The 26,429-nt window shown below is 44.7% G+C and overlaps 1 protein-coding gene across 6 annotated transcripts in view; it reads left to right on the top strand.

Annotated features, from left to right (window-relative positions):
- Positions 1-26,429, top strand: part of RASGRF2 (Ras protein specific guanine nucleotide releasing factor 2) — a 240,845-nt gene that overhangs the window by 144,778 nt on the left and 69,638 nt on the right. For all 6 annotated transcript variants that reach the window (XR_014450522.1, XM_083151856.1, XM_083151855.1 and 3 more), the window contains exons 7-12: positions 2,378-2,571; positions 5,117-5,226; positions 8,876-8,994; positions 11,490-11,650; positions 13,058-13,124; positions 25,263-25,399. Coding sequence is in view for 5 of the 6 variants with exons in the window: in XM_083151856.1 (XP_083007982.1) it covers positions 2,378-2,571; positions 5,117-5,226; positions 8,876-8,994; positions 11,490-11,650; positions 13,058-13,124; positions 25,263-25,399 (788 nt within the window). In the remaining variant the exon portion in view is untranslated. The remainder of the gene's footprint in view (positions 1-2,377; positions 2,572-5,116; positions 5,227-8,875; positions 8,995-11,489; positions 11,651-13,057; positions 13,125-25,262; positions 25,400-26,429) is intronic.

The raw sequence follows: 26,429 nt of genomic DNA, 5'->3' as shown, positions 1-26,429 counted from the left end.
AAATGTGCAGGTTGTTCCAATTGTCAGTTTCTTATCACAGGTGACAAATTCGTTAACCCCCAAGACAACATATCATACTCCATTAAACACCGCTTGGATTGTAATAGCAAGTTCGTCATTTATGCCCTCAAATGTCCCTGTAATCTTCTGTACATTGGCAAAACCTCCAGGATGCTCAAAGAGAGGCTGAGCCAACATCGATCCTCCATCAAGAAGAGCTACACAACGCAAGATGCAACTAAGGACTTGAAGAATCTCCCAGTGGCAAGACACTTTTTATCCAAAGCCCACAAAGTTACACAACTCCGATGTGCCATCATCGACCACATACCCCCACTCAAAAGAGGGGGGGACAGAGACAAACTTCTCCTCCAAAGAGAGCTTCAGTGGATCTTCAGGCTGAACACCATGGCACCATCTGGACTTAATGAAGATATTAAATTGGGCTGTTTCATCTAATAACTATATACTCCCTTTATACTCCCATTCATACCCATGGATTGGACGCGCCCCGCTTCCCCGCACCCACCCGCCCCCTTTCACAGTGCGAGACTCTGTACACCTCCGTTTTACTATGTATGCATTGTTGACACCTCCGTGTGCCATTTATGAATGTTTTGCTGTGTTGACACCGCCGTGTGTCCGCATACTAAGTCTACTGCCGTGGTGACACCGCCGTGTGCCCACATGTTGCCCTATTATCACTATTGTCGCATTATCTGTTTAGTTCTCTGACCATTTGGCATGTAGTCGACACGACGGGGTGTCCACTTTATTGTGCTTTCCCCTTTTTCCTTTTTATTGATTGTTTCTCAAGTTTCGTATACCCATCCCTACAGGGCAGTGTCCCTGTCAGTTGTCATGTGTCTTGAGGCAATTAGAGCGGACATCGCTATATGTCGGCGCTCTACATTAGTGTTGATCCCATGCTTATCATGAGTATACCCTGGACATGCACCAGGTCTGACTGTATGCCTTGTTCATGGACCCACGAAGCGTTGCGACAGCGCCCGCTGTATTTGGAAACTGACGGCATGTCAGCACTTGTTGCTATGTTGACTAACCCCCGCACTGCGTGCGCCCGCAACTGTGATTGTACTGTGCATTTGGCTGTAGTTCTGACATTCACAGAGACAGCTCCCGCCCTTACTATGCAGACGGGATCATCTCCGTCCTACCCGCCCACATTCCTCGCGCGTCACTCTCCCTCTACACACCGTCACTGCCATAGGACGCTAGTGTCCATCTCCTAGCAACGCAGCGTGCACTCAGCTGACAGCGGGATCCCCGCAGCGAGCCTATCACAGGCTGCCAGCACGGGGAATCCCGCTGTCACTCACTCCAGCGCCACCCGCCCCCTCCACCTGACGGGGCACAGTGAATGTCAGACCTAATCTGTTAGGTCATATGATCCTCATTAACATATGTTTTGGCGCAATTATTACGCTATTTAAACTGGGGCTGCTGAGTGCTCTGTTCCCCTGATGACAACTGGCTGATGCCCAGTTGAAACGGCTGTCGGGACAGCCCGTGTTGCTATTACCTGTATTTATGGAATAAACACACCTTTCTTCACCTTCATCTGCGTCTGAGTGCTGGTCTTCATCCTTCTACGGGGGGGGTAAGTGTTTTGCATTTCAAATCTATGACCTGGCACCGACGAAAGCTTCATCACTGGAGTGCCGTCCTGTTACCCATTTACCTATGTATATATATATATATATATATATATATCCGTACACCGCATACGTATGTGTATGGAACCCCCGGACCACTTTAAAGATCGTTCTCACTTTTATACAACACTGCTGAACAGAATAATCACTGGGGTATCTATAATGGGTGCAAGGTGTTTGGTCCACATAGGATCCTGGGTCCAGAGGGTCCAATACACTGCACACCATGTACCTATTTATTTATAGTCACTTCTCCGTCGGTCTGGCGCCAGCAGCGCAGCATAAAAAAAGTCACTGGGAAAATGGCTGCTGCCAAATGGCTGGTTATATACACACTAGAGTTGTCCTCGAGAAAGCGGCACAGGCGCCATATTCTTGGAGATCTGTGCATTTGCATTAGACTCAATGCCAGAGTCTACTGCATGGACAGAGAGGAGGGGGCCCGTTTGTAGCCTGTACACAGGCCCCCTCCTCTCTTACTATGCCTCTGATAATAATAACATCATAATAATAGCTAGAAAGATACACAGGCCATACGACCTGAATGTAAAAATGCTGCATGTAAAAGATCACAGATATCACAATAATTTTTGGACAAAAATCGTGGGACCTGGATTTCCAACATGTTGAATTACCCCAATATCCTGACTCTCCTCTTTGTGTTCTCTTCCCATTGTTTTTTTTTTTATTATTTTGTGCAGCTGATTTGTTTGACATTCTGCTGCCTATGCTGAACATATACCAAGAGTTTGTTCGGAATCATCAGTACAGTCTGCAAGTGCTGGCAAACTGTAAGCAGAATCGAGACTTCGATAAACTCCTGAAGCAATATGAAGCCAATCCAGCATGTGAGGGGAGGATGCTGGAGACGTTCCTGACATATCCTATGTTCCAGGTACAGTAACTTCAGTCCTGTGCCACATTCTACAAAAATATACCGCATCATACTGTACAATTGGAAATAAAATATATTACACGCGTAGAGTAGCAACAGGTAAAGTACAAGAAGCATTAAACTGTACATAAGGGGGTTATTCCGGTTATCTCCCCCACCCCCCGCAGCGCCGGTTTGCCCGCACTGGCTGTGAATAGATGTTTAACATAAACATCCATTCACAGGCTTGATGGTTCGCGACCAACGAATCATGGTGAAAGCCCGGGCATGTGTAATGTTGCTCTGAACAACCTTACATATGCGTGTCCGCTCAGGGGGAAGTAGGTGGGCAGCTGACATCCGGTGATGTCAGCTGCCTGCAACCCCCCCGCCTGTCCATCATGGCCTCATTAGAATGAAAACGCTGGGCGTTCCTATATGGTAATGAGACTACCCGGTGCCCCACGCCCCTCTCCGCCCCAGCCCGCTGTGTAGCGTGCGTGCACCCGGCAAACAGAATGTTCGCCGTGGGTGCACGCACCCTGTGTATGCACACGCGCAGAAATGCGAAGCAACCAGAATAGGTTCCAAGGTATAATAAGCAATGCAAGTACAGAGAATATAGGAGGAGACATACAGATGGGTCCCTATATACTATGGCTGCAGACACCCCAAACATCACTTCTTGGTGCAACAGGTTCTGTGAGACTATTTTTTTCGACATGGAGCCTACACTCGGTTGAGGCTCTTTTTTTACAAGTTCCGTTGTGCTCTGTAAAAACGTCAAGAAACGAGATGTAGTAAGCTTTGAAAAGTGATAAAATGGAGATTAATAATCAGCCAGTCAGCTCCCAATTGTAATTTTTTAAACCCAGACTGTAGTATGGCAGTTCGGAGCTGATTGGCTGATACTTTATCACTAAATTTTATCACTTGGGCAGGGAGAGGAAATAATGTTACTTTAAATGCCACATATTGCTGAATATTTTCATTGAAACATTAATTCTTTAACTCATTCACAAATATATATACAGTACGTGGAATATAATAACATTGACAGTGCAGGAAGTCATTGCTGCTTCAATTATGCAGCTCGTAGTCCTTGGAAGCAGACTTTTTATAATTGTTTAGTAATATGATTTGTCACATAAACAGATACATACGTCTTTCACTCAGTGACTATGTATAGTGTTAGATTGACAAATAGCCTGTTACCACGGTTATGGCAGTTGAAGAATTTATTGTGTTAAAGAAAACGGGAGAAAAAATACAGTCATTTTTTTTTTTATCCAGAGGCACCTAACATTTATATGGGAGTATTCCCATTATTTTGTAATGAGCTTTCTCGTCCATCCATCTCTCTCTCTCTCTCTCTCTCTCTCTCTCTCTCTCTCTCTCTCTCTCTCTCTATTTACTAAGGTGGAAGTTCTATTTCACATGCTATAGGAAACCAATCAGATGCTATCTATTATCTTTTAAATAAATAGGACAAAATCTATGTGAAATAGAACTCCATTTTAGTAAATTTCCCCCTCTCTATCTCTCTCTATGGCCCTTATTCTGATCGGTGCGGCCGGATCCGAATATGCGGCCAGCACCGTGCGTCCTAAACCCCGCCTTCCATACGGATCGCCAACTCCGTCCGTACGCGGTAAGAAGCTGTCCGAACGGACCGCACGTGTATTTCTCATGAATACACCTCCTCCATCTCAGGGAACCTCCCCCATCATTCGATGGTCGCAGACCATCGAATGCAGGACCGAGTGCTCCACCAGCTCCCGCAACCTCAGACCACACGGGCCTTTCTCCCTGCAAAAGCAGGGATCTGGGCGGGCAGCTGACATCCGGCAATGTCATATGTCCGCCCCCTACACGTGCGTCACGGCCGCATTACCATACGTACGCCCAGCGGAAATGGTAATGAGCCCAAACAGCCCTTCACGCCCCTCTCCACCCCCTGTTCGTAGTGTACACATTTCATGCGGAATGTGGCCATGCGTCCCGCTCGCACATGCGCAGAGACGCCTCTGCACATGCGCAGACACAAAACATCGGCGGCACGAACGTACGCGGATATTACCGCACCGATCAGAATAAGGGCCTATATCTCTCTCTATATCTCTCTCTCACTTTAGTAAAAGGACCCAGCATAGGGCGTGCTTCAGCTTTGTTAGCAAAGCAAAAAAGCACAGAACTGGGCAAAACCATGCTGCACTGCAGGTGGGGCAGATGTAACATGTGCAGAGAGATTTGAATTTGGATGATGTTCAAACTGATATCTACAGTATATTGCAGTGTAAATATAAAGCGGACAGTGTTTTCCATGCACAAAAAATATAACCCACACAAATCTAAATATCTCAGCCCCACCTGCGCGCAACATGGTTTTGCCCAATTCGTGTTCTTTTTTTTATTTGCTTTCTGAATCAGGCCCAAAATCATTCAGGCATATTTTTTCAATACAAATGAATCTGTCTGTTAAGGTCGGGGTTTTATATTTGGGGAGAGATTATTTGAAAGTGTTGCCTTCAGTTATATTGTATATAAATAACCTTTCGTCCTATAGATCCCTCGATACATTATAACCCTCCATGAGCTTCTGGCTCATACGCCTCATGAGCACGTAGAAAGAAAAAGTTTAGAGTTCGCCCAATCGAAGTTGGAGGAGCTGTCAAGGTACGCCAACAACGTTCTCTTCGTACTGAGAAACATTCCTATTTTACTTCAGAGATTGCACAAAGCCTTTCAGCAAAACTGAGCTGTGGTTTACATTTAGGGGCAAATTTACTAAAATGGGAGGGCTTTTGAAGATGGGATGTTACCCATAGCAACTAATCAGATTCTTTCATCTTCTAGAACAGTGGTCAGGGAACTCGGTCCTCATTACCCCACACAGTGCATGTTTTGCAGGTCTCGTCTCAGAATCACAAGTGAAATAATTAACTCCACCTGCAGACCTTATAAAATGTGTCTGTGAGTAATTAGTACACCTGTGCACCTGCTGGGTTACCAGCAAAACATGCACTGTGTGGGGTAATGAGGACCGAGTTCCCTGACCACTGTTCTAGAAGGTGATAAAAAAATAACAAGTAGAATCTAATACAATACAATAGAGCATCTTAGTAAATTTACCCCATAGCGCTCCTTGAGGACTGAGTTTGGGGACCATTGCCCTAGTGTATATGTTTGGGAGTCTATGTGGAAGGGAATATAGATTGTGGCAGGGACTGACGTGCATGACCAGATATTCTCTATAAAGCTCTGTGGCATTTGTGTGCGCTATACAAATAACCAGTGCACGAAGTGGAAATTTTAAAGTGGGGGTATGGAGAAATAAAGGAAGTAGTTATTTGCGCTATGAGAAATGGGGTGTGGCCACTTGAAATGGGGTGTGGCCACTCAAAAGGGTGTATGTCTAAGGGTACACATAATCCTTATACACATTATACACCACAATAGTAAGACACGTTATACTATCTAGTACTAGTGCCCCTTACACTTTATGCCACACGATACAAGCCAAAATTCAAGGACAGCACGTTTGTCGCGATCCCAGGCATTGTGATTCCCCAGATATGCCAATCTGCGAATCCCTGCCACGTGACACCTTTACTGGCTACCCAGGCGTATGTCTATTTTAACACAACTGCCACCAACCAAAGTATGTTTAGGACCTATTCCTCGGCAGCTCTGGTTCTGTCTGCACACAAAATTATTAATTAAGAGATTGGGAGAGAGAGTGAAAGTAGGGATATACAGGTGGAAGAGAAAAAGGCAGCAGTGTATGATTACCTTACCTTTGGCAGCATGGAGGAGGAGGCTGGGTTTGACAGCAACGGTGTGGTGGAGGCGGCTGGGTTCAGTAGCTGTGCAGAGGAGTCTGTGGTCAGTGGCAGTGTGGAGGAGTAGGAGGTTGCAGTCTGCGGTGCAGAGGAGGCTGTGGTTGGCTCAGAGAGAGTGAAAGCAGGGAAATAGGGACATGGAGAGTGATGACAGGACAGAGAAAGTGACAAGGAGTGGGTGAAAGGGAGAGGGTAACATAGAGGCCGAGAGTGACGGACAGAGGGTGACAAGCAGTGGGTGACACTGAGAGGGCAAAAGGGATGGGCAGAGAGTGATGGAGAGAGATTGACAAGCAATGGGTGACAGGAAGAGGGTAACAGGGAGGAAGAGAGTAACTGTGATATGGTGACAAGCAGAGGGTGACAGGGAGAGGTAACGGAGAGGCAGAGAGTGACGGAGATAGGGTGACAAGCAGTGGGTGACACTGAGAGGGCAACAGAGATAGGCAAAGAGTGATGGTGAGCGCATGACAAGCAGTGGGTGATAGGGAGAGGGTAACGGGGAGGCAGAGATTGACTGTGATAGGGTGACATAGAGATGGTAAAGGAGAGGCAGAGAGTGACAGAGATAGGGTGACACTGAGAGGGCAACAGAGATAGGCAGAGAGTGATGGTGATAGGGTGACAAGCAGTGGGTGATAGGGAGATGGTAACGGAGAGGCAGAGAGTGATTGAGATAGGGTGACAAGCAGTGGGTGACAGGGAGAGGGTAGCAGAGAGGCAGATAGTGATGGAGAGAGGGTGATACACAGTAGGTGACAGGAAGATGGTTACATTGAGAGGCAGAGTGATGGAGAGACGGTGACGAGCAGAGGATGACAGCTCAGGAGACAGTGGGGCTGGGAAATGGGCAGCAGGATGACCATCTAGCATCCACCGTATATTTTCTCCTGTGAAAGCAAGGGACTAGGGAGGACCAGGGGCAGTGACAGCCAAATGTGGTGCTATTCTCACACGGGCCCATTTATAATGCAACATTTGTGGCTAATTTCCCAAAACACCCGTTTTCCGGGGTTAGCCGCAAATACTAAGTATCACCTGCTGCTATCCCTCCTGCCGCTTACAGCAATTAATTGAAGTTTAGTTAAATACTGTATTGCACCCAAAAAAAGAACAGTCTGGTCAGTTGATCACCGCAACTGTTCTTTTTTTGGGTGCAATATTTAACTAAACTTCAATTAATTGACTTGGTCGTATTTGTATTTATTTATACTAAAAGAACAGTGGCTGTGAGCGACGCTGGTATTTTTAGCGGACAGTTTGAGGATTGCTCACAGCAACATTGGCACTCAATTGGTTAATTAAGCGGGAATTCTACTATGTAATAACTCCCTCTGGTGATATTTACATAGAAGCATGTGTGGATGTAATCTGCCTTCACGTCAGTGTAGCGGTGATAGGCCTGGGTATAACGTGCACCTGTCACTAATGATAGCAGAGGGAGGCATTGTGCAGGTTAAAGCAATCTACATAGGATTTAACAATGTTGAGCCTTTTAGTTTACTAGAAATGTCAGTGCAGCCACTAATTCCCTGTGCATTGATTTGGGGTTGGGTTTCTAAGGATATTATGTCAGCTGCCTATCTACTGAGCAGGTGAGGGGTATACGGGATGTTGCTGCTTTGCATTACAGTGAAAGAGCAGCAGTAATTCATGGTGGTCATTGTAACTGCACTATCTCCAGTGATACTGAAGCACTCCCAAAACACTTCCTATGTCCTACAATAATCATGAATGAATCACTATATGGGTCCTGAAGATAGGAGCAGAAACACACATTTATTGTACAAAGGCAGCTTCTACTGACCTGTAGATTAGTGCCTGATTAACCAAGAGGCTGATTAGGCTGCAGCCTCAGGCACCAGGACTGGGTGGGGGGTGGGAGGGGTTGGCGCCTTGCAGATGACCAGGACTGGGTGGGAGGGGGTGGCGCCTTGTAGATGACAGCCCAGGAATAAAATGGAGATCTAATTTATTCCATGCCCATTAACTATCACCTGTCCCTGTGTACTGTGTGTGTGTGTGTGTGGGGGGGGGGGGGGGGTGTAAGGTGCCAAAGCCTCCTCCCCACCCCACAAACATTAGATCCTACATGCCAATTACATAACCTTCGTTACATGCACATGGGCAGTGTGAAAGTCCCCAAGTGCCAATACACGTGTGTTTAGCAACATTACCAGAGGAGCTACATGTGTATTAGCCTAGGGCACCTGGGACCATTAACCAGGCCCTGTCTTCACACTACCCCCAGCCCCCATAACAGCTGCCTGCATGGGCTTGTCCATTTGAAAATAAAGTTGTGGGGTTAAAAAAAGTGTTTATGATATTTTTCTGTGTACCACTGTAACCAGTATAGATTCCCATGACAACTGTTTCTGAAGGCACAGCTATTATACACATACACTCACGCACACACACACACACTGTATATACGTATATCACTAGTGAAACTGAATGGCTGAGCCTGCTTTTATACCATACAGGGTGATGCACGATGAAGTCAGCGACACAGAGAACATCCGCAAAAACCTCTCTATCGAACGAATGATTGTGGAAGGCTGTGATATATTACTAGATACAAGCCAGACCTTTGTACGCCAAGGTAAGACATTTCTAGCACCTATGTTTTTCTCACCTGTGTTTTCATAACAAACATTTTTTACTAATTCTAACAGGGCCTCAACAAAATGGGGCTTCCTGCAATGGCTTCATGTTCAAACTATGGGGTCCACATTTTTTGATTTCTAAACACCCTCTTTCCCCTATTTTACAACTGTTCTGTGCACTTTACAGAAGAAATTATTTATGTCCTTCAAAATGTTTACACATTTACCTTTACAATGTACAGTCATTACCTAATATCAATCTGTTTTGCACAAATTTAATGATGTTAGCAATCATTGTTATGGCCATCTCAGGAGTTGTTGAGGTAATTGTACTGCTGTGATCCTGAATTTGGTATATTTATTATTAGAATGTCGATATTTATTGTGTATACATGAGAATGTCAGCATGTAAAATGTTGAATATTGACCTTGAGCATCCCTACACTGATAAAATGTTGACATGCTAGCAGTGTCAACACAACAAGTGATGATGAAACTGTTGCAGCGGTAAGTACCCTTACTGTAAACTTAACCCTAGGGCAGGGGTTCCCAATCTTTTTTGAAGCAAGGCACCCTAGAGTACTATACAAGAGTTTTTTCACAGTAAAGGCTTCTGTTTGTACATAAATGTTATGATTGGTAGTCACTAGAACTGGTTTTGTCCATAAATAATTGACCATAAATAATTTGAGTTGGTCTTGAACCACCAAACCGAGGCACCCCTGCAAGTGTCCCGAGGGGATTGGTATGTAATCCCGGCGGCCAAAATCCCGACCGCCGAAATCCCGACAAGGGGAGGACGTGGATCGCCCCCCTCCCCTTGTGGGCTCACTGCGCTCGCCATGCAGCGGGCCCGGTGCCTCGCTGCGCTCGGCACACAAATTTATTTTCCCTCTATGGGTGTCGTGGACACCCACAGAGGTACAAAGTGCCGGGATTTTGGCGGTCGGGATTCTTACCACCGGGATTGTGACTGCATCCCGTCCCGAGGCACCCCAGGGAGCCACGGCACACAGTTTGGGAATTACTATCCTGGAGAGATGGCTAATGTTCCGGCATTTCCTGCTTAGATACCAGGTTGGGGCTAATTTCTCAAAACTATAAATGCCCTGAAACTATGTTGCCATTATTTCAGCACTTGTTGCCATCCTTGTTAAATATGTTTCCCTGTAGTGTTCATGGGTAAGCTTATGGGGGTTATTCTGATTCACTCTGAAAGGACAAAACCATATGCACTGCAGGTGGGGCTGATGTAACATGTGCAGAGAGAGTTAGATTTGGGTGGGGAGTGTACATCAAACTGATATCTATATGGAAGCGGTACATCTGTCAGAATGAACTTAGGTCTACAGTCATTAGGTCGACCCCACTAGGTCGACTGGCAGGAAGGTCGACCTTACTTAAGGTCGACATGGGCCAAGGTCGACATGACTTAAGGTCAAATTTGCATAAAGGTCGACATGAGGAAGGTCGACTGGTCATAAGGTCAACATGGGTTTTTCACTGTTTTTTTTATCCGAATGTCGACACAGTCGACATGGACACAGTTGGCAATGAGAATCGGACCCTCGCATCGCTCGCAATGCTTCGTGCTCGGCACACTATTTTATTCTCCCACCACGCCCTAGTGGATGGTAGGGCATGAAATACCGCCTGTCGGCACATGTCGGCTCAAAAAACAGTGAAAAACCCATGTCGACCTTATTACCAGTCGACCTTCCTCATGTCGACCTTTATGCAAATTCGACCTTAAGTCATGTCGACCTTGGCCCATGTCGACCTTAAGTCAGGTCGACCTTCCTGCCAGTCGACCTAGTGGGGTCGACCTAATGACTGTAGACCTAAGTTCATTCTAATAGATGACCGCTTCCCATCTATATTGCAGTGTAAAAATAAAGCAGCCAGTATTTACCCTGCACAGAAACAATAAAACAGCCAAATCTAACTCTCTCTGCACATGTTACATCAGCCCAACCTGCAGTGCACATGGATTTGTCCATTAGAGAGTGATCGTGCTTTTCCGAGTGAATCAAAATAACCCCCCATGTCTGGCAAGAGCTACCACCAGGGAAAGCATGTGATCACCAGCAGCGCCTCCTGTTGCAGCAGGTCAAAGGTCACTTCCCATGATTGGTATTTTGTGGAAAGAGATGATGCTATCATAATAGGCCCAGCAGAAAGTCAATTACATCCTTTGGTTTGTGTAATTACCTTACAAGAAATTCCCTGAATGTATAGGTCTAATCCTAACACAGAGAATATGATACTCCACAAAGTTCATAATTAAGAAGACACAAGGACACCGTTGTTTTTATTAAACATATTTGTTTGTTTACTTGTATATAGTATTTAGATATTTCACATATTTGACAGGTTTTTTTTAACAATAAATAATAAAATATTGGAATTTTATAATTCCACACACATATAATTCTTTCAACTTACCTCTGTGTGCCAAGACATTCTTTTCTGTCCTTTCTATTTATTCCAGGTACCCTGATCCAGGTCCCTTCAGTCGAGAGAGGGAAACTAAGCAAAGTCCGCCTGGGGCCACTGTCTCTGAAAAGAGAAGGCGAAAGACAATGCTTTTTATTCACAAAACATTTCTTAATATGTACGAGAAGCTCCGGCGGGAAACTGCATTTGCTGAAGGTAAGACGTGAACTAGTACTCGCCTAATACTCACAGATAGCTTGTTTATTGTAAAATCATACCTCCCAGCTGTTCCAGAAACAGGGCCAGATGCACTAAGGGGGCTATCCTGGTTCACTGCTTCTGGCAAATTCCTTCTTAGATGGACAAAACTATCTGCACTGCAGGTGGGGCAGATGTAACATGTGCAGAGAGAGTTAAATTTGGGTGGGGTTTTTCTTCAAAGTAAGATCTATATTGCAGTGTATATTGCAGTGATCTATAAAGCAGTCAGTATTTTCCCTGCACAGAAACAAAATAACTCACCCAAATCTAATTCTATCTGAGCATGTTACATCTGCCCCCCTGCAGTGCACATGGTTTTGTCCATCTGAGAAGGAATTTGCCTCGAAGAGTGAACTAGAATAAGGCCCATAGTGATGTAATGGATAAATCCTGTTGGCAAACATTTTATTTAATTAACTATGCTTGAGGTTGGTATAACCTGGCAAACATATCAATTAAGATAATGATGATATTGTTTGAGCCCCGGAAGTTTTATAATAATTTGCAATGTTTCAGAATGGTGACATGTTTAATTATGAGGAATATTAATTAAATCAGATGGGAAATAGTTATTGAGTACAAGGAGGCACAGGTGGGAAATGGGAAGTTCTGAGGATAAGTTTGTGACTGGTGAATGGGTTTAATGTGCTAGAGTATGTGCACCCCAAGGCTAAGCACACAGTGCAATCACTCTGTTATTTCCATGTACAGTAGAGAGGTAAAAAAGGCATACAGACCAAAATTGGGTTTGTGTGTGTCCCATACACGTTAAATGAACAAACTGCATTAATTCAGCAATGAAGGGGAAAATGTTCCAAAGCTTCTAAATAAGAAGTGATGTTGCCAATAGCAACCAATCAGATTCTGGGCCGTCCGACCAAACGCCCACCTCCTCCCCAACACGCACATCCTCGCATTTGCATGAGAGGGTATGCTAAAATTAAAGTCAGTCTAGACGGAGATGGCCTAAAAGGGGGCGGGTGCTGATGTCATGTGACGTCAGCCGTCCACCCCGAACAGCCATTGACCCATCTACGTTCAACAAATGGTGGGCATTCTCTTGCTGCTGCCCTCTGCCAATTTGATTGGTTGCCATGGGCAACATCACCTCTCATTTTTTTAGAAGCTTTAGTAAATGTATCCCTAATTGTCTTGTTTTGTGCAGTAATGTTTATTTTCACATTACTAAACTATAATTACAAAAGCATCATAAATGCCCAATGGTAATACCGATCAGACCAATGTTTATGTAGCCTTTGGCTTTGGTGCTGTATATCTGGCCCTGGATTGGTCCATATGTAGTTCTTGTATCAGTGCATAGCGGCCTACCTGTATTAATGCAGTGGTATTGGATTTGCTCAGGCAGGTGGGGTTCTCTCTCTGATAGAATGTACGCTGATTGAAGAAGCAGAGATGAACGATGATGACTGTAAGTAACAAACTACTTTCATTCATTTATTTTTAATAGAGATATTGTCATACTAAATGAAAGCAGAGTCATAGTAAAATGAGCTTAAATGAAACTGGTTCCAAATTGGACTGATATGTTTAGGGCTTCTTGATGAATAAAACAACGGTACAAATTATTATTAATATTTATATGGTGCCGCAAGGGTTCTGCAGCGCCTAACAGTAAATGAGCAAAAACTAAATAACAACTTATAATACAAGGCAATTTAGGACAAGTTTATGGTAAATAAAGATAGTTGCATCAGGAGACAGGACACTGAAATTATTATTAGATTGGCAGAGCCATTGCATTAGGTGCCATTGCATGGAGTAGTATACTGTATGTATATAGTGTGTGTGTATATATATATATATATATATATATATCTATATAGATATATTTATATATATATATATCTATATAGATATATATATATATATCTATATAGATATATATATATATATATATATATATAGTTAGGGAAACTGCAAAGACGCCACAACGTCGGGATCACTGGAAGCCACGCCCGTGTGATCCCGATGTTGTGGCGTCTTTGCAGTCCATGTCGATCTGAAGGAGTAGATTCGAGTGAGCGGTTGTTTGATGAGGTTCCTGCCGGCGACTGATCACCGCCTACGGCTGTTTCTACTCTGACCGTCCTGCCGCACTGCCCGTCTACTCCCTGGCAAGCATTGCTGTTTTTACCCTTTAATGTACGTCAGTATTTTATAGTAAAATTGTGTTATATATATTACTGACTGTGCGCTTCATTTACCTTCTTTTTGCATATATATATATATATATATATATATATATATATATATATATATATATATATATATATATACAGTGGAAGACAGGCGGCACCCGGAGTCTATTGAAATAAAGTATGACAACGCTGTTGCAGTGATCAAACGTTTTCGATGCTATTTATTGCATCTTCATCAGGATACAGACAAGCACAAATGAACATACCTTTATAACAAAACCACACCACATGCGGCTGCCCGGTAGCCCCGGTCCCGAGTGACGCGCCCACCAATGACGCCATCATCCCGCTCCGGTTGTCAAGGCAACCGCTCAAGCAAAAATGTGCACCAATCAGTGAAAAACAGAGATAATCCACAACCTGTTGTGAAACAAAACATGTAAGACATATAAGTGGGATAAAAGAGATAAAATACGGATGCTGTAAATCATACAAAATGCAAAAAAGTACACAGGCTAACACTTCTCATACCGATGAACACAAATTCTAATGCACATAATAAAGCATGTGTTTCATGGTGCATACTGAGTAAAGGTGGTCGGTAATGCTGAGATGTGTGCGTGTAGTGTACTGTGAAAACTGTTGCTGACAGATGAAACACGACTCGGAAGGTCGACACGTCTGTGTCGATCATGCGCAGCCTGATGTGATCGAAGTGTTACAAAAATCAGTGTAGACCAGCCGTTTCATTGAGCCCAACGGGTGCCAGAGTCCCCAACTCATGTATCCACCTTGCTTCTTTCTGCAAGAGGCGTAATGATCTGTCACCCCCCCGTTCCCTAGAAGGCTCATGGTCAATGATGGTATAGCGCAATTGAGGTATACTGTGGCCAGCTGTGAGGAAGTGTCTGGCCACAGGCTGGTCACTATGGTTACTTGACAATGCCGCTCGTATGGTGGACTTATGGCCAGCGATCCGTTCGCGCAAAGTGCGGTCAGTTTTACCGACGTAACCAAGACCGCACGGACACATTATTAAATAGATAATGAACTGTGTAGTACAGGTTACTCGGTGTTTGATGTTTATGCGGCGGCCAGTCAGGGGATGCGGGAAGCTACTGCCAGTATTGAGACATTTGCAAACCGCACAATTAAGGCAGCGGTAGCAACCCAATTTGCGTTGTAGGAAGCCGGTTTGTACAGATTGGGCACTGTCTAAGCCACTGATCTCGGTTTTCATAACCCAATCCCTGATATTTTTTCCCCGGGTATAACAGGGTATGAGTCTTTTGTTACTCAATTGTAGCTCAGGGTCGGTGCCGACAATGGGCCACAGGTCTCTAGAGATGTTCAGGATCTCCTTACTCGCTACATTATGATGGTTAACCCAAGGGAAACAATTCTCCAATTTTTTGTTCTTTTTAGTGGGGCACAGTGTGTCCTGTCTTTGGCATCTTAATGCTTTGTTCTTGGCTTGGGTAAGTTGTATCTCATTGTACCCCCGCATCAGAAAATCATTGATCATGCGATCAATGTGTGAGTCAGCCACTGTGCGATCTGAACAGATCCTTATTGCCCTTAAAAATTGCGAATAAGGGAGAGAGAATTTAAGCTTGTGGGGATGGAAGCTGGTCGCATGTAAGGTGGTGTTGCGGTCAGTAGGTTTACGGAAAAGTTCCGTGCTGATGGTTCCGTTACTGATATTCACCTTGAAGTCCAAATAATTAACTGTCTCATGGCTGATATTATATGTGAATTGCACTGGGTGCCCGGATTCATTATGTGTAGTAATAAAACATTCAAGGGAATCACGGGTGCCTGACCATAAGACAAACAGGTCGTCTATGTAGCGAACATATAGTAGCGCATGCTTAGAGAAAATGTTATGGGACATCATGACCTGCTCCTCCACCATGTACATGTACGCGTTGGCGTACGATGGGGCCACATTGGACCCCATCGCACAGCCAGATGCCTGCAGGTAAAAGGTGCCATCGAAAATGAAATAATTGCACGTGAGTACAAGTTCCAATAAATCAATAATAAGCTGGACATCAGGACCCGTGTACGTGGGATTGTTAGTAATAAGTTTGCGTACCGCTAAGAGCCCCTCTACATTAGGAATTATAGTGTAGAGGCTAGAGATGTCAAGGCTGCATAGGAGGCAGTTGTCAGGTACCACCGATATCAACCCCAATTTATTTATGAACGATGTTGTGTCAAGGAGGTGTCTAGGGTGCTGTACAATACATGGCTGTAGAATGGCATCCAAATAAGTAGACACACGTTGGAAGAGGCCATTGCGGGCAAGAAGGAGAAATTAGCAAAAGTAAACGCTGATTACGAGTACAATCGGGTGTACCAGTGGGCAAGCGGCAGTGAGAGACCACGCAACTTCCACCGTCGTCCCCGCAACTATAAACAGTTGTGGCAGTCCGATTCCTCACAAGAAGCAGCCACAAACAGCGAATCTGACGACACCTCTGAGAACCCAAGTACTTCACGACAGACCCCTTTAGCGGAGGGCAACCGCTGCGTAGGTGGCGGCAGAGGAGGAAAACCCGCCGTGTCGGCGCAAGGGCACGGGAAAGGACGCGGACGCGGTCGCGGGCAACCGGGATGGCCCCCCCTCTTTCGGAAGGTGAAAGCCTAATCTTTAATTTGTCCAACCACCCCTTAACTGAGACGGAGGAACGGGTTCTGCAACGTGGACTATCATTTGTACCAACCGTGAAATTTGACAGTATGCAGTGGTCCATTGAAAAGTATAAGCTGAACAGGCAACTTAAACTGCATGAGTACTTTCACGGCACCAAAGCCATTTCACGGGCTCCCCCTGCACCCCCCATTGAAGATCCATTACCACCTGCACTGCAGAGATTGCAGAAAAGATCACGTTTTGAACCCACCACAACCAACCCTTCCATTAAAACATTCTCGAGACTATTGGATACAAGGGTTTCCGGGACTATGACATCAAGCACCCCTGAGAGTGGTAAGCACCCTAATCTGGGTAAACTTGAAATGCAGGCACTTAAGGATCTTGCGGGGTACACTAATATTACAATACGCCCCGCTGATAAGGGCGGGGGTATTGTAGTACAGAATCTCTCTGATTATAAGAAAGAATTGTTAAGACAGCTGAGTGATGATAATGTCTACCATAAACTTGAACATGATCCCACCATTGAATTTGGCAAAAAATTGCGAGCAAGATTGACTAGGGCGGTCAGTGACGGATTTATTTCAGAGGCATTAAGATCAGCCCTCATTAATGAGCATCCAGTGACACCGATTTTGTATTCACTTCCAAAGATACACAAATCCTTGATAAATCCTCCTGGCCGCCCTATAATCTCTGCCCGCAATGGCCTCTTCCAACGTGTGTCTACTTATTTGGATGCCATTCTACAGCCATGTATTGTACAGCACCCTAGACACCTCCTTGACACCACATCGTTCATAAATAAATTGGGGACGATATCGGTGGTACCTGACAACTGCCTCCTATGCAGCCTTGACATCTCTAGCCTCTACACTATAATTCCTAATGTAGAGGGGCTCTTAGCGGTACGCAAACTTATTACTAATAATCCCACGTACACGGGTCCTGATGTCCATCTTATTATTGATTTATTGGAACTTGTACTCACGTGCAATTATTTAATTTTCGATGGCACCTTTTACCTGCAGGCGTCTGGCTGTGCGATGGGGTCCAATGTGGCCCCATCGTACGCCAACGCGTACATGTACATGGTGGAGGAGCAGGTCATGATGTCCCATAACATTTTCTCTAAGCATGCGCTACTATATGTACGCTACATAGACGACCTGTTTGTCTTATGGTCAGGCACCCGTGATTCCCTTGAATGTTTTATTGCTACACATAATGAATCCGGGCACCCAGTGCAATTCACATATAATATCAGCCATGAGACAGTTAATTATTTGGACTTCAAGGTGAATATCAGTAACGGAACCATCAGCACGGAACTTTTCCGTAAACCTACTGACCGCAACACCACCTTACATGCGACCAGCTTCCATCCCCACAAGCTTAAATTCTCTCTCCCTTATTCGCAATTTTTAAGGGCAATAAGGATCTATTCAGATCGCACAGTGGCTGAGTCACACATTGATCGCATGATCAATGATTTTCTGATGCGGGGGTACAATGAGATACAACTTACCCAAGCCAAGAACAAAGCATTAAGATGCCAAAGACAGGACACACTGTGCCCCACTAAAAAGAACAAAAAATTGGAGAATTGTTTCCCTTGGGTTAACCATCATAATGTAGCGAGTAAGGAGATCCTGAACATCTCTATAGACCTGTGGCCCATTGTCGGCACCGACCCTGAGCTACAATTGAGTAACAAAAGACTCATACCCTGTTATACCCGGGGAAAAAATATCAGGGATTGGGTTTTGAAAACCGAGATCAGTGGCTTAGACAGTGCCCAATCTGTACAAACCGGCTTCCTACAACGCAAATTGGGTTGCTACCGCTGCCTTAATTGTGCGGTTTGCAAATGTCTCAATACTGGCAGTAGCTTCCCGCATCCCCTGACTGGCCGCCGCATAAACATCAAACACCGAGTAACCTGTACTACACAGTTCATTATCTATTTAATAATGTGTCCGTGCGGTCTTGGTTACGTCGGTAAAACTGACCGCACTTTGCGCGAACGGATCGCTGGCCATAAGTCCACCATACGAGCGGCATTGTCAAGTAACCATAGTGACCAGCCTGTGGCCAGACACTTCCTCACAGCTGGCCACAGTATACCTCAATTGCGCTATACCATCATTGACCATGAGCCTTCTAGGGCACGGGGGGGGTGACAGATCATTACGCCTCTTGCAGAAAGAAGCAAGGTGGATACATGAGTTGGGGACTCTGGCACCCGTTGGGCTCAATGAAACGGCTGGTCTACACTGATTTTTGTAACATTTCGATCACATCAGGCTGCGCATGATCGACACAGACGTGTCGACCTTCCGAGTCGTGTTTCATCTGTCAGCAACAGTTTTCACAGTACACTACACGCACACATCTCAGCATTACCGACCACCTTTACTCAGTATGCACCATGAAACACATGCTTTATTATGTGCATTAGAATTTGTGTTCATCGGTATGAGAAGTGTTAGCCTGTGTACTTTTTTGCATTTTGTATGATTTACAGCATCCGTATTTTATCTCTTTTATCCCACTTATATGTCTTACATGTTTTGTTTCACAACAGGTTGTGGATTATCTCTGTTTTTCACTGATTGGTGCGCATTTTTGCTTGAGCGGTTGCCTTGACAACCGGAGCGGGATGATGGCGTCATTGGTGGGCGCATCACTCGGGACTGGGGCTACCGGGCAGCCGCATGTGGTGTGGTTTTGTTATAAAGGTATGTTCATTTGTGCTTGTCTGTATCCTGATGAAGATGCAATAAATAGCATCGAAAACGTTTGATCACTGCAACAGCGTTGTCATACTTTATTTCAATAGACTCCGGGTGCCGCCTGTCTTCCACTGCATTTGGGTTACTGCGGTAACGTTTGGCCTGGCACCGGAGCAAGCTATATCTGACATTTGGGACATATATAGCCAGCCCCAGACTCAAAGAGCCGGTCCTGGTTTAAAAAAATCACAGGGCAAACCGAGTAGGGGACAGCCTGCTCTTTTAAAACCAGCACCAGGCTCAAGAGCCGGTCCTGGTTCCCAAAATACGGCGGACAAAATTATTAGGGGTAATTTGGACCTGTCACATATTAATATTATTTGGCCTGATTCATTGGGGGTTGCTATATAATAAAAAAAAACATAAAAAAAACAGTAGCCCTGAAAACTAGAGACACCCGACAGTAGTCTCAAAGGCATGGCAAATGCGTACACATTCCCAGCGCATAAAATTATGCAAATAACTGCTGCCTTCACCAGGGGACTGCGGTCAATCCCAGCGCACATGCAGATCCTTCCCCAATTTTGGCTCAATCATGTGATCGGCCACACAGCCTGAACATTCCTGCATTTACCTGGGAACACCCTGCACATTCCAGGACTGGTGAACTATTGCATTCTCTGCAATTGTGTCCTTCCTCATGACTTTGCAGCATGGAAACCCAGCACATGTCTGACTGCCACATGTTGCTTTGTCTCCTGTACAGTACAAATAATGTTACGGGAGACAGTGACAGCCCCCCTGTCTGGTTCTGTATCTATCACTAACACTTCATTAGTTGCACAGCAAGAGCTACTTGTTTTATGGTATCTCTGTCATCATGGAAAAATAAGATGCGAGATTAATTGACATTATGTCTTCAACTTTTTAATAAAAAATGTGTAAGTTAAAATAACGTTATTATTTAATAAACAACATGATACAATGCCTGAGACAGGAGTGGGCATCCCTTAGTATTTGTGCCACAAGATGGTGGTCATGGACAGGGGCGCTTTGAGAGCCAGATGTACTAAGCTTGAAAAGTGATAAAATGGAGAGTGATAAACCACCAACCAATCATCTCCTGCCAGCCATGTCACAGACTGGGTTTGAAAAAAGACAGGTAGGAGCTGATTGGCTGGTTGTTTATCACTATCCATTTTATCACTTTTTAATGCTTAGTACATCTCGCTCTAAGAGAGGAGGAGGCCCGTGTGCAGCTTGTCTCTGTGCAGATTTCTGGTAAAATTACGCAAATAACTGCTGCCTTCACCAGGGGACTGCGGTCAATCCCTACAACTCTGCCATAGCAAACCCATCTCCGTGCATATGACTAGAAACATCCCAGTCACTGCCTTGGAACACCCACTACTTTTCTGTACACATCACAACTAAAGGGAAAATGCGGTAAAACAGGGGTTTTACCGCATTTTCCTATGTACTATTACCCGTCCGCCCCGTTTTCGCCAGGCAGGGTATCGCCACCTCTGGGTGGTGATACCCTATAGAAGTCTATGGGCTTCTTTTCGCCGCCCGCCGCATCGCCGCAACCCCACCGCCTCGCCGACCCCCCCTTTCCCCCTCCCTTGGGCTTACCTTCTTGCAGGTCCTCCAGAACCCCGGAAGGTAAGCCCTTCCTCCCCCTATCAATGCAGCCGGACGTCCTTCCGGCTGCAGGGGGGAGGTGGAGGCGCCGTGGACAGCCTGCTTAGCTTTCCCTGGCGTGTAGGCATCAGGAGCCGGCAGGGAGGAGACGGAGACCCCCTGCAGACCACAGTACAGGTATCGCGGGGGTCTTCGTTACCGCACCGCGATGCCAGCCGCATATGTTAGTACATATGCGGCAGCATCGCGGCGGACACCCGGCGAAGGGCGGCGATGTATATTAATACATCCCGCCCTGTATGAGCACATCGAGATGCATGCACGGTGCAACTTAGATTCATGTACAATGAACAAGTACCATTGCTCCCGTAATGAAAAAAAAAGTAATAATGCCACTGTCCAGGTCATTGGAACTACCTATTCTAGAATACTGTGTCTAGTTGCAGATTATATGGCCTACAGAACAAAGACTAAAAGTTCATAACATATACAGAGAAGGGAAAGGGGGGACAGGATAGAAATGTTCAAATGTATCAAGGGTTTAAGCAACGTGTATGGGGAAAACATTCTTCAAAGGAAGAGAAGTATTATAAATGAGGACAGATGCTGCAACTGGATGGAGGTAGGTTCAGGGGAATTGTGAGGAAATAGGAGGGAAAGGGTAGTGGATAAGTAGACTCATGTCAGTGGTGATGGAGGCTATGGGGGATATTCCCAATGGGGGAAATAGCGGCGTGCCCTTATTCAATGCTGTCTTCCCCGACAGCACTGAATAGGTATCTCGGCAGAATGTGCCCAACTTTGCCAGCAGTAGGGCACGTTCTGCCGGGAATTGTCGAGCTCCCGGCCGCAGCTCGACATTTCCGCAACCCCTTCTCAGCGCTCGGCAGGTGGGACATTGAATCCTGCCTGCCAAATCATTGTTGAGCCAGCCGAGAACGGGACAGGCTGTATGGCCAGCCTGACAGTCGTGACCCTGCATTGAATATCCCCCTAAGACAGTAGAGCACTCAAGATAAAATAGTATAAAGGTTGCCTAAAGGATAAAAAATGGGCCAAGTGGTTGTTATCTGCCATCAAATGCTATGTTTAAGATTCAGGCCCTTTATGTTCCTCTCTCGATATTGTAGTCATATTTTTCCCTGCAATTTCAGTGCTTAATTTTTTTATTATACATCTTTCACTAAATATTTATGACTAAAGGGTGTCTGGAAAATGGTTTCACAACCTGTTTTCACTCATTTCTTAAACTCTGCTGCACCAAAGTGTTTCAGTTACAATAAAACAATATAGACGGTTCCTACTTAGCTGAAGGAGACCATTTCTCCAGCAGTCAATTCAAATTATTCCCAGTGTCAGTGCCTGGAGCTCAGTTTAGTTATTTTCTGCTCTCTAGACCTCATTGTTTTATAGGTAATATTAAATTACGGTTATAATATTACAGTTCCACATTAGTCCAAAATTTAACTTGGTCAGATCTTTATTTGCGAAATTCTTTATCTGATACAACCCTTTCTCAATGCCCTCGTTCTTCTCAGCATTTTACATGAAGCAGAACATATTTTAATTATTATTATATTATGAAGCAGTCAGGTGTTCTGTATATGTCAGTGGAAGAACACACAAACACCAACCCCTGTTCTAAGTATATAGCTTATTTTATTACAGATTACAGAATTTGTACGAGGTCTGCCATTTATAATGATTGCACTCTATGATGTACTACACATTTTACTACCAATTGTACGACTTATGCTGGGTACACACCAGGACGACTAGGGCCCGATCCCCTCAATCTAGATCCAATTCCGACCGATTGGATGTAGATTGTAGGTAGATTGGGCCCTTTTTTTCCCTGTTCTGGTCCGACCCCGATCCGATGCGCGGTCCCGCGCATTGGTCAGTCGTTATTCAGATCCTACCTGCTGCAGGTAGGATCTGAAGAACGACCATACAGCCGGGTGCGGGTCGCCATCGGATCGGACCCGCTCACGGTGCACATCATGAGCGTCACCGTGAGCGGGTCGGACGAGACACTGATGACCCGCTCACGATGTGCATCGTGAGCGGGTCGTCGTGGTGTGTACCCTACATAAGTTTAGATTGGATGAAGAATGTCTGCCAATTACCCGTTGCTTCATTAGATAGATACTATATTATACCCCTAACATCATACATTTGGGAAATTGAGTTGTGTCACTTAGTTATGTAATTGTACGGGTTAAATTGGGCTAGTTGAAGTTTGCCACGTTATGTATCGTATCCTAAAAAACTCCTTTGGCACAAGCTAGAAGTCATAGTTCCATCTTAAATGCCATTGAAGCAACCGTCTGTGAGTTGGAACTTAAGGTGCCAATACATGGTACAATGGTGCTGTGCGATACGATGCGCACTCCCGCAGGCATCCCATCGCACAGCACATAAAGTCTGTGCAGCCCGTGCTTTTAGTACTCGATTGCATTGTATCTAGTACAAAAAGTACGGTGCTGTAGCACATTGTATGCTTTTTGTACTAGATACAATGCAATCCAGTACTAGAAACAGGGAGTTCATCGCTCCGTGTATGGGCACCCTAACAGCCTGATTCAGGGTTGATTGGATGCTGGGGGTCATGTATGCGCATGTTCGCTAGGATGCGAGTATACGCAGCTTAGCGAACAGGTCTGAACCAGAGCCTACAGTAAGTCGGTGTACCTGTGACTATGTCTAACACTCTACTTAGGAGATGTAGGCCCAATGTCATCTTTCAGATGTGCAGGCTATTGTTTGTAGTTCGGAATGTTGATATTCTGAATGTTAATCAAATTATCAATTGTCAAAATTCATAATGGCGAGAGGTTATCTTTAGCCTAACCCCAATAGTGTACTGTTTACATTTTTAACATGTTACATGTTCATTATGTCCACATGTAACATGTTAAAAATGTCAACAGTACACTATTGGGTTTAGGCTAAAGATAACCTCTCGCCATTATGAATTTTAGCAATTGATAATTTGATCATTTCGACTTAATTAGCTGGTTGGCATTATAAACATATTCAAGAGGTTTTTTTTAGCACCTTAACAAATAGAATATGATTGGTTGCCCCTAGCAACATCCTGCCTTCAATAGAATATTCCTCTTAGTAAATAAACCCAACTTGTTAAATGATGAGTTACTGAACATGTTGACATTCAGGCTATGTATAAGGATAGGAATGGGGGAAAGGGGAAAGGCCAGTGCACAGGTTTCTAATGGAAAAACACTATTAGTACAGGGTTGCCTACCCTCCCGAAATGGCCAGGAGTCTCCCGAAAATCGGGTCCCCCTCCCGGCCCCCCCCCCCCCCCCCCGGAAGGGTGGGCAACCCTCCCGGATTCAGGGGGGGCCGCGGGTCTCAGAGGAGGAGGCGGAGCTAAAATGGCAAAATCGCGTCATTTTAGCGCCGCCCCTCCATGGAGATACGCAAATGCACATGTTTAGCATCATAGGGCGGGGCTTAGTGACGTCACGCTCAGGCCCCGCCCCCCGAGCAGCTGCTGAAACTCTCCTCTCCGGGCTTTAAAGTTGGCAACCCTGTATTAGTATGTTAGCTCAAAACTTCTGCAAATAAGGTCAAATAAGATAGTTCTCTTTATTTATAAATCATGCGGAGGTTACAGGCTTTAGAAAGGCTTTAGGGTATGTGGCATTGTGGCCTTTGACCTAACAAATGTTGACATTCTGAATACAGGTTGAGTATCCCTTATCCGAAATGCTCGGGACCATGAGCATTCTGAATAAGGAATTTTTACGTTTTTTGGAATAATTTTTTTTTTACATACTTTCCTGTCCCCTGGTGGGTACCCGATGGTCCCTCGGCGTCCATGGAGTCCTCCGGCATCCATGGCAGGCCTTCAGCTTCATCTCTGGCGTCTCACGCGGTCCCAGGAGTGCATTGCGCGAGTTCCCAGGCGCACCGGTGTTGTCACCGGCGAGCCTGGGAACTTGAAAAAAATTATTCGAACTATTCCGAAAAAAACACGTTTTTTTGAATAATTCGGATAACGGATATCCGGACACGGGATACTCTACCTGTATTAACATGTCCTACCACATCCCTCCTTAGAACTAATGCAAACAGAAAGAGAAATACAGTATAGCCTTTTCTTCTATCCATAGTTCATTGGTGTTTGTGGTAGTGTTATCAGGGCTGCCGAGAGGTATGCCAGGCCCTGGGGGGTGGTTATTGTCCCTTCTCTCAGCAGCAGCAGCTCCACACCTTCTGTTCCCAGAAGCCTCCTACAAGAACATCTACGTATATGAATCTGAGTGTGATATAGACATGTGCTTCCTTGTATGTTCGGTTTTCCCTGTGAGTTGTAATAATGGTTTTACTCTCTCAAGCAAAGGGGTCTGGATATGTGTTCGGTCACCTGGATTTTAAGATTGTTGTGGAACCTGTAGATGCTTCCCCTTTCACTGTTGTTCTATTGGCTCCTTCGCGCCAAGAAAAAGCAGCTTGGACCAGTGACATCAGTCAGGTAATCTCTTTAATTCAACTAATTGAATTGAATGAATGGGAATTGGATGGAAATGCTTCAATACACTGACATGGATTAAATATTCACCAGTACAACAAGTCCTATGTAATTGAATCACTGTACACGAAATAATTACTGAAAAATGCCACCATGGTAATAAACTATGCAGGGAAAATAAATAAGATGGGTCATTTTAAGCAATTTATATGTTTGTTTAGCTACAATATTAAGATTTTAGAAATATTAGGGAATCACTTAGTATTGATTGCATAGCTTTTAATAATACCAATACTACTAATAATAATAATAATTATTATTATTATTATTATTAGAGAAAACATCATGTTTTTTATAAGGAAAAATAAAAAGTTGTCTATTGTGTTGCATTATCCACAAAACCAATGTTTTTGAAACTGTAACAGTATGCTGGGGCCATATGTGTTTGTTACATACTGTAGGTGTTTGTTATTTTGCCCACAAGCGGTGCAGATACAGATTACACTGTTCTATTTGGGGTATGGGACATTGGGTCGACCAACCAAAAGTCGACTTGCATTGAGTCAACCACTGAATGCCTAAGGTCGACATGGATGGAAGCATTAGGTCGACAATGGCTAGGTTGACAGTCAAAAGGTCGACATGTTTTTTTTTTTCCCCTTTTATTGTCCCGAATGTTGACTGTCGCTGTGCTCGCCATGCTTTGGGCGCGGTGCCTTGATACGCTCGGCACACTGTTCTATTCTGCGTTCATGCCATAGCAGATGGTAGGGCATGAAATACCGCCTGTCGGCTAAAAAAAAAAAAGGTGAAAAACTCATGTTGACATTTTGACTGTCGACCTTTCCGATTGCCAACCTAATGCTTGTGTGGACCTTCCAGCCATATCGACCTTAGGCATGTCAACCTATTTCAGGTGATGACCTTCAGTGGTCGTCCCAATACAGGATCTTTTAGATACTGTAGATGGATAGTCCTCCCAAAATACAAACACATATAAGACAGGAAAACAAGAAATATGGCATAACAAGGG

The sequence above is a fragment of the Crinia signifera genome, chromosome 1, assembly GCF_055691185.1.
Source record: "Crinia signifera chromosome 1, ASM5569118v1, whole genome shotgun sequence".
In the NCBI taxonomy this organism is placed as follows: domain Eukaryota; kingdom Metazoa; phylum Chordata; class Amphibia; order Anura; family Myobatrachidae; genus Crinia; species Crinia signifera.
Note: the sequence above shows the minus strand (reverse complement) of the source record. Positions and strands in the feature narration are given on the sequence as shown.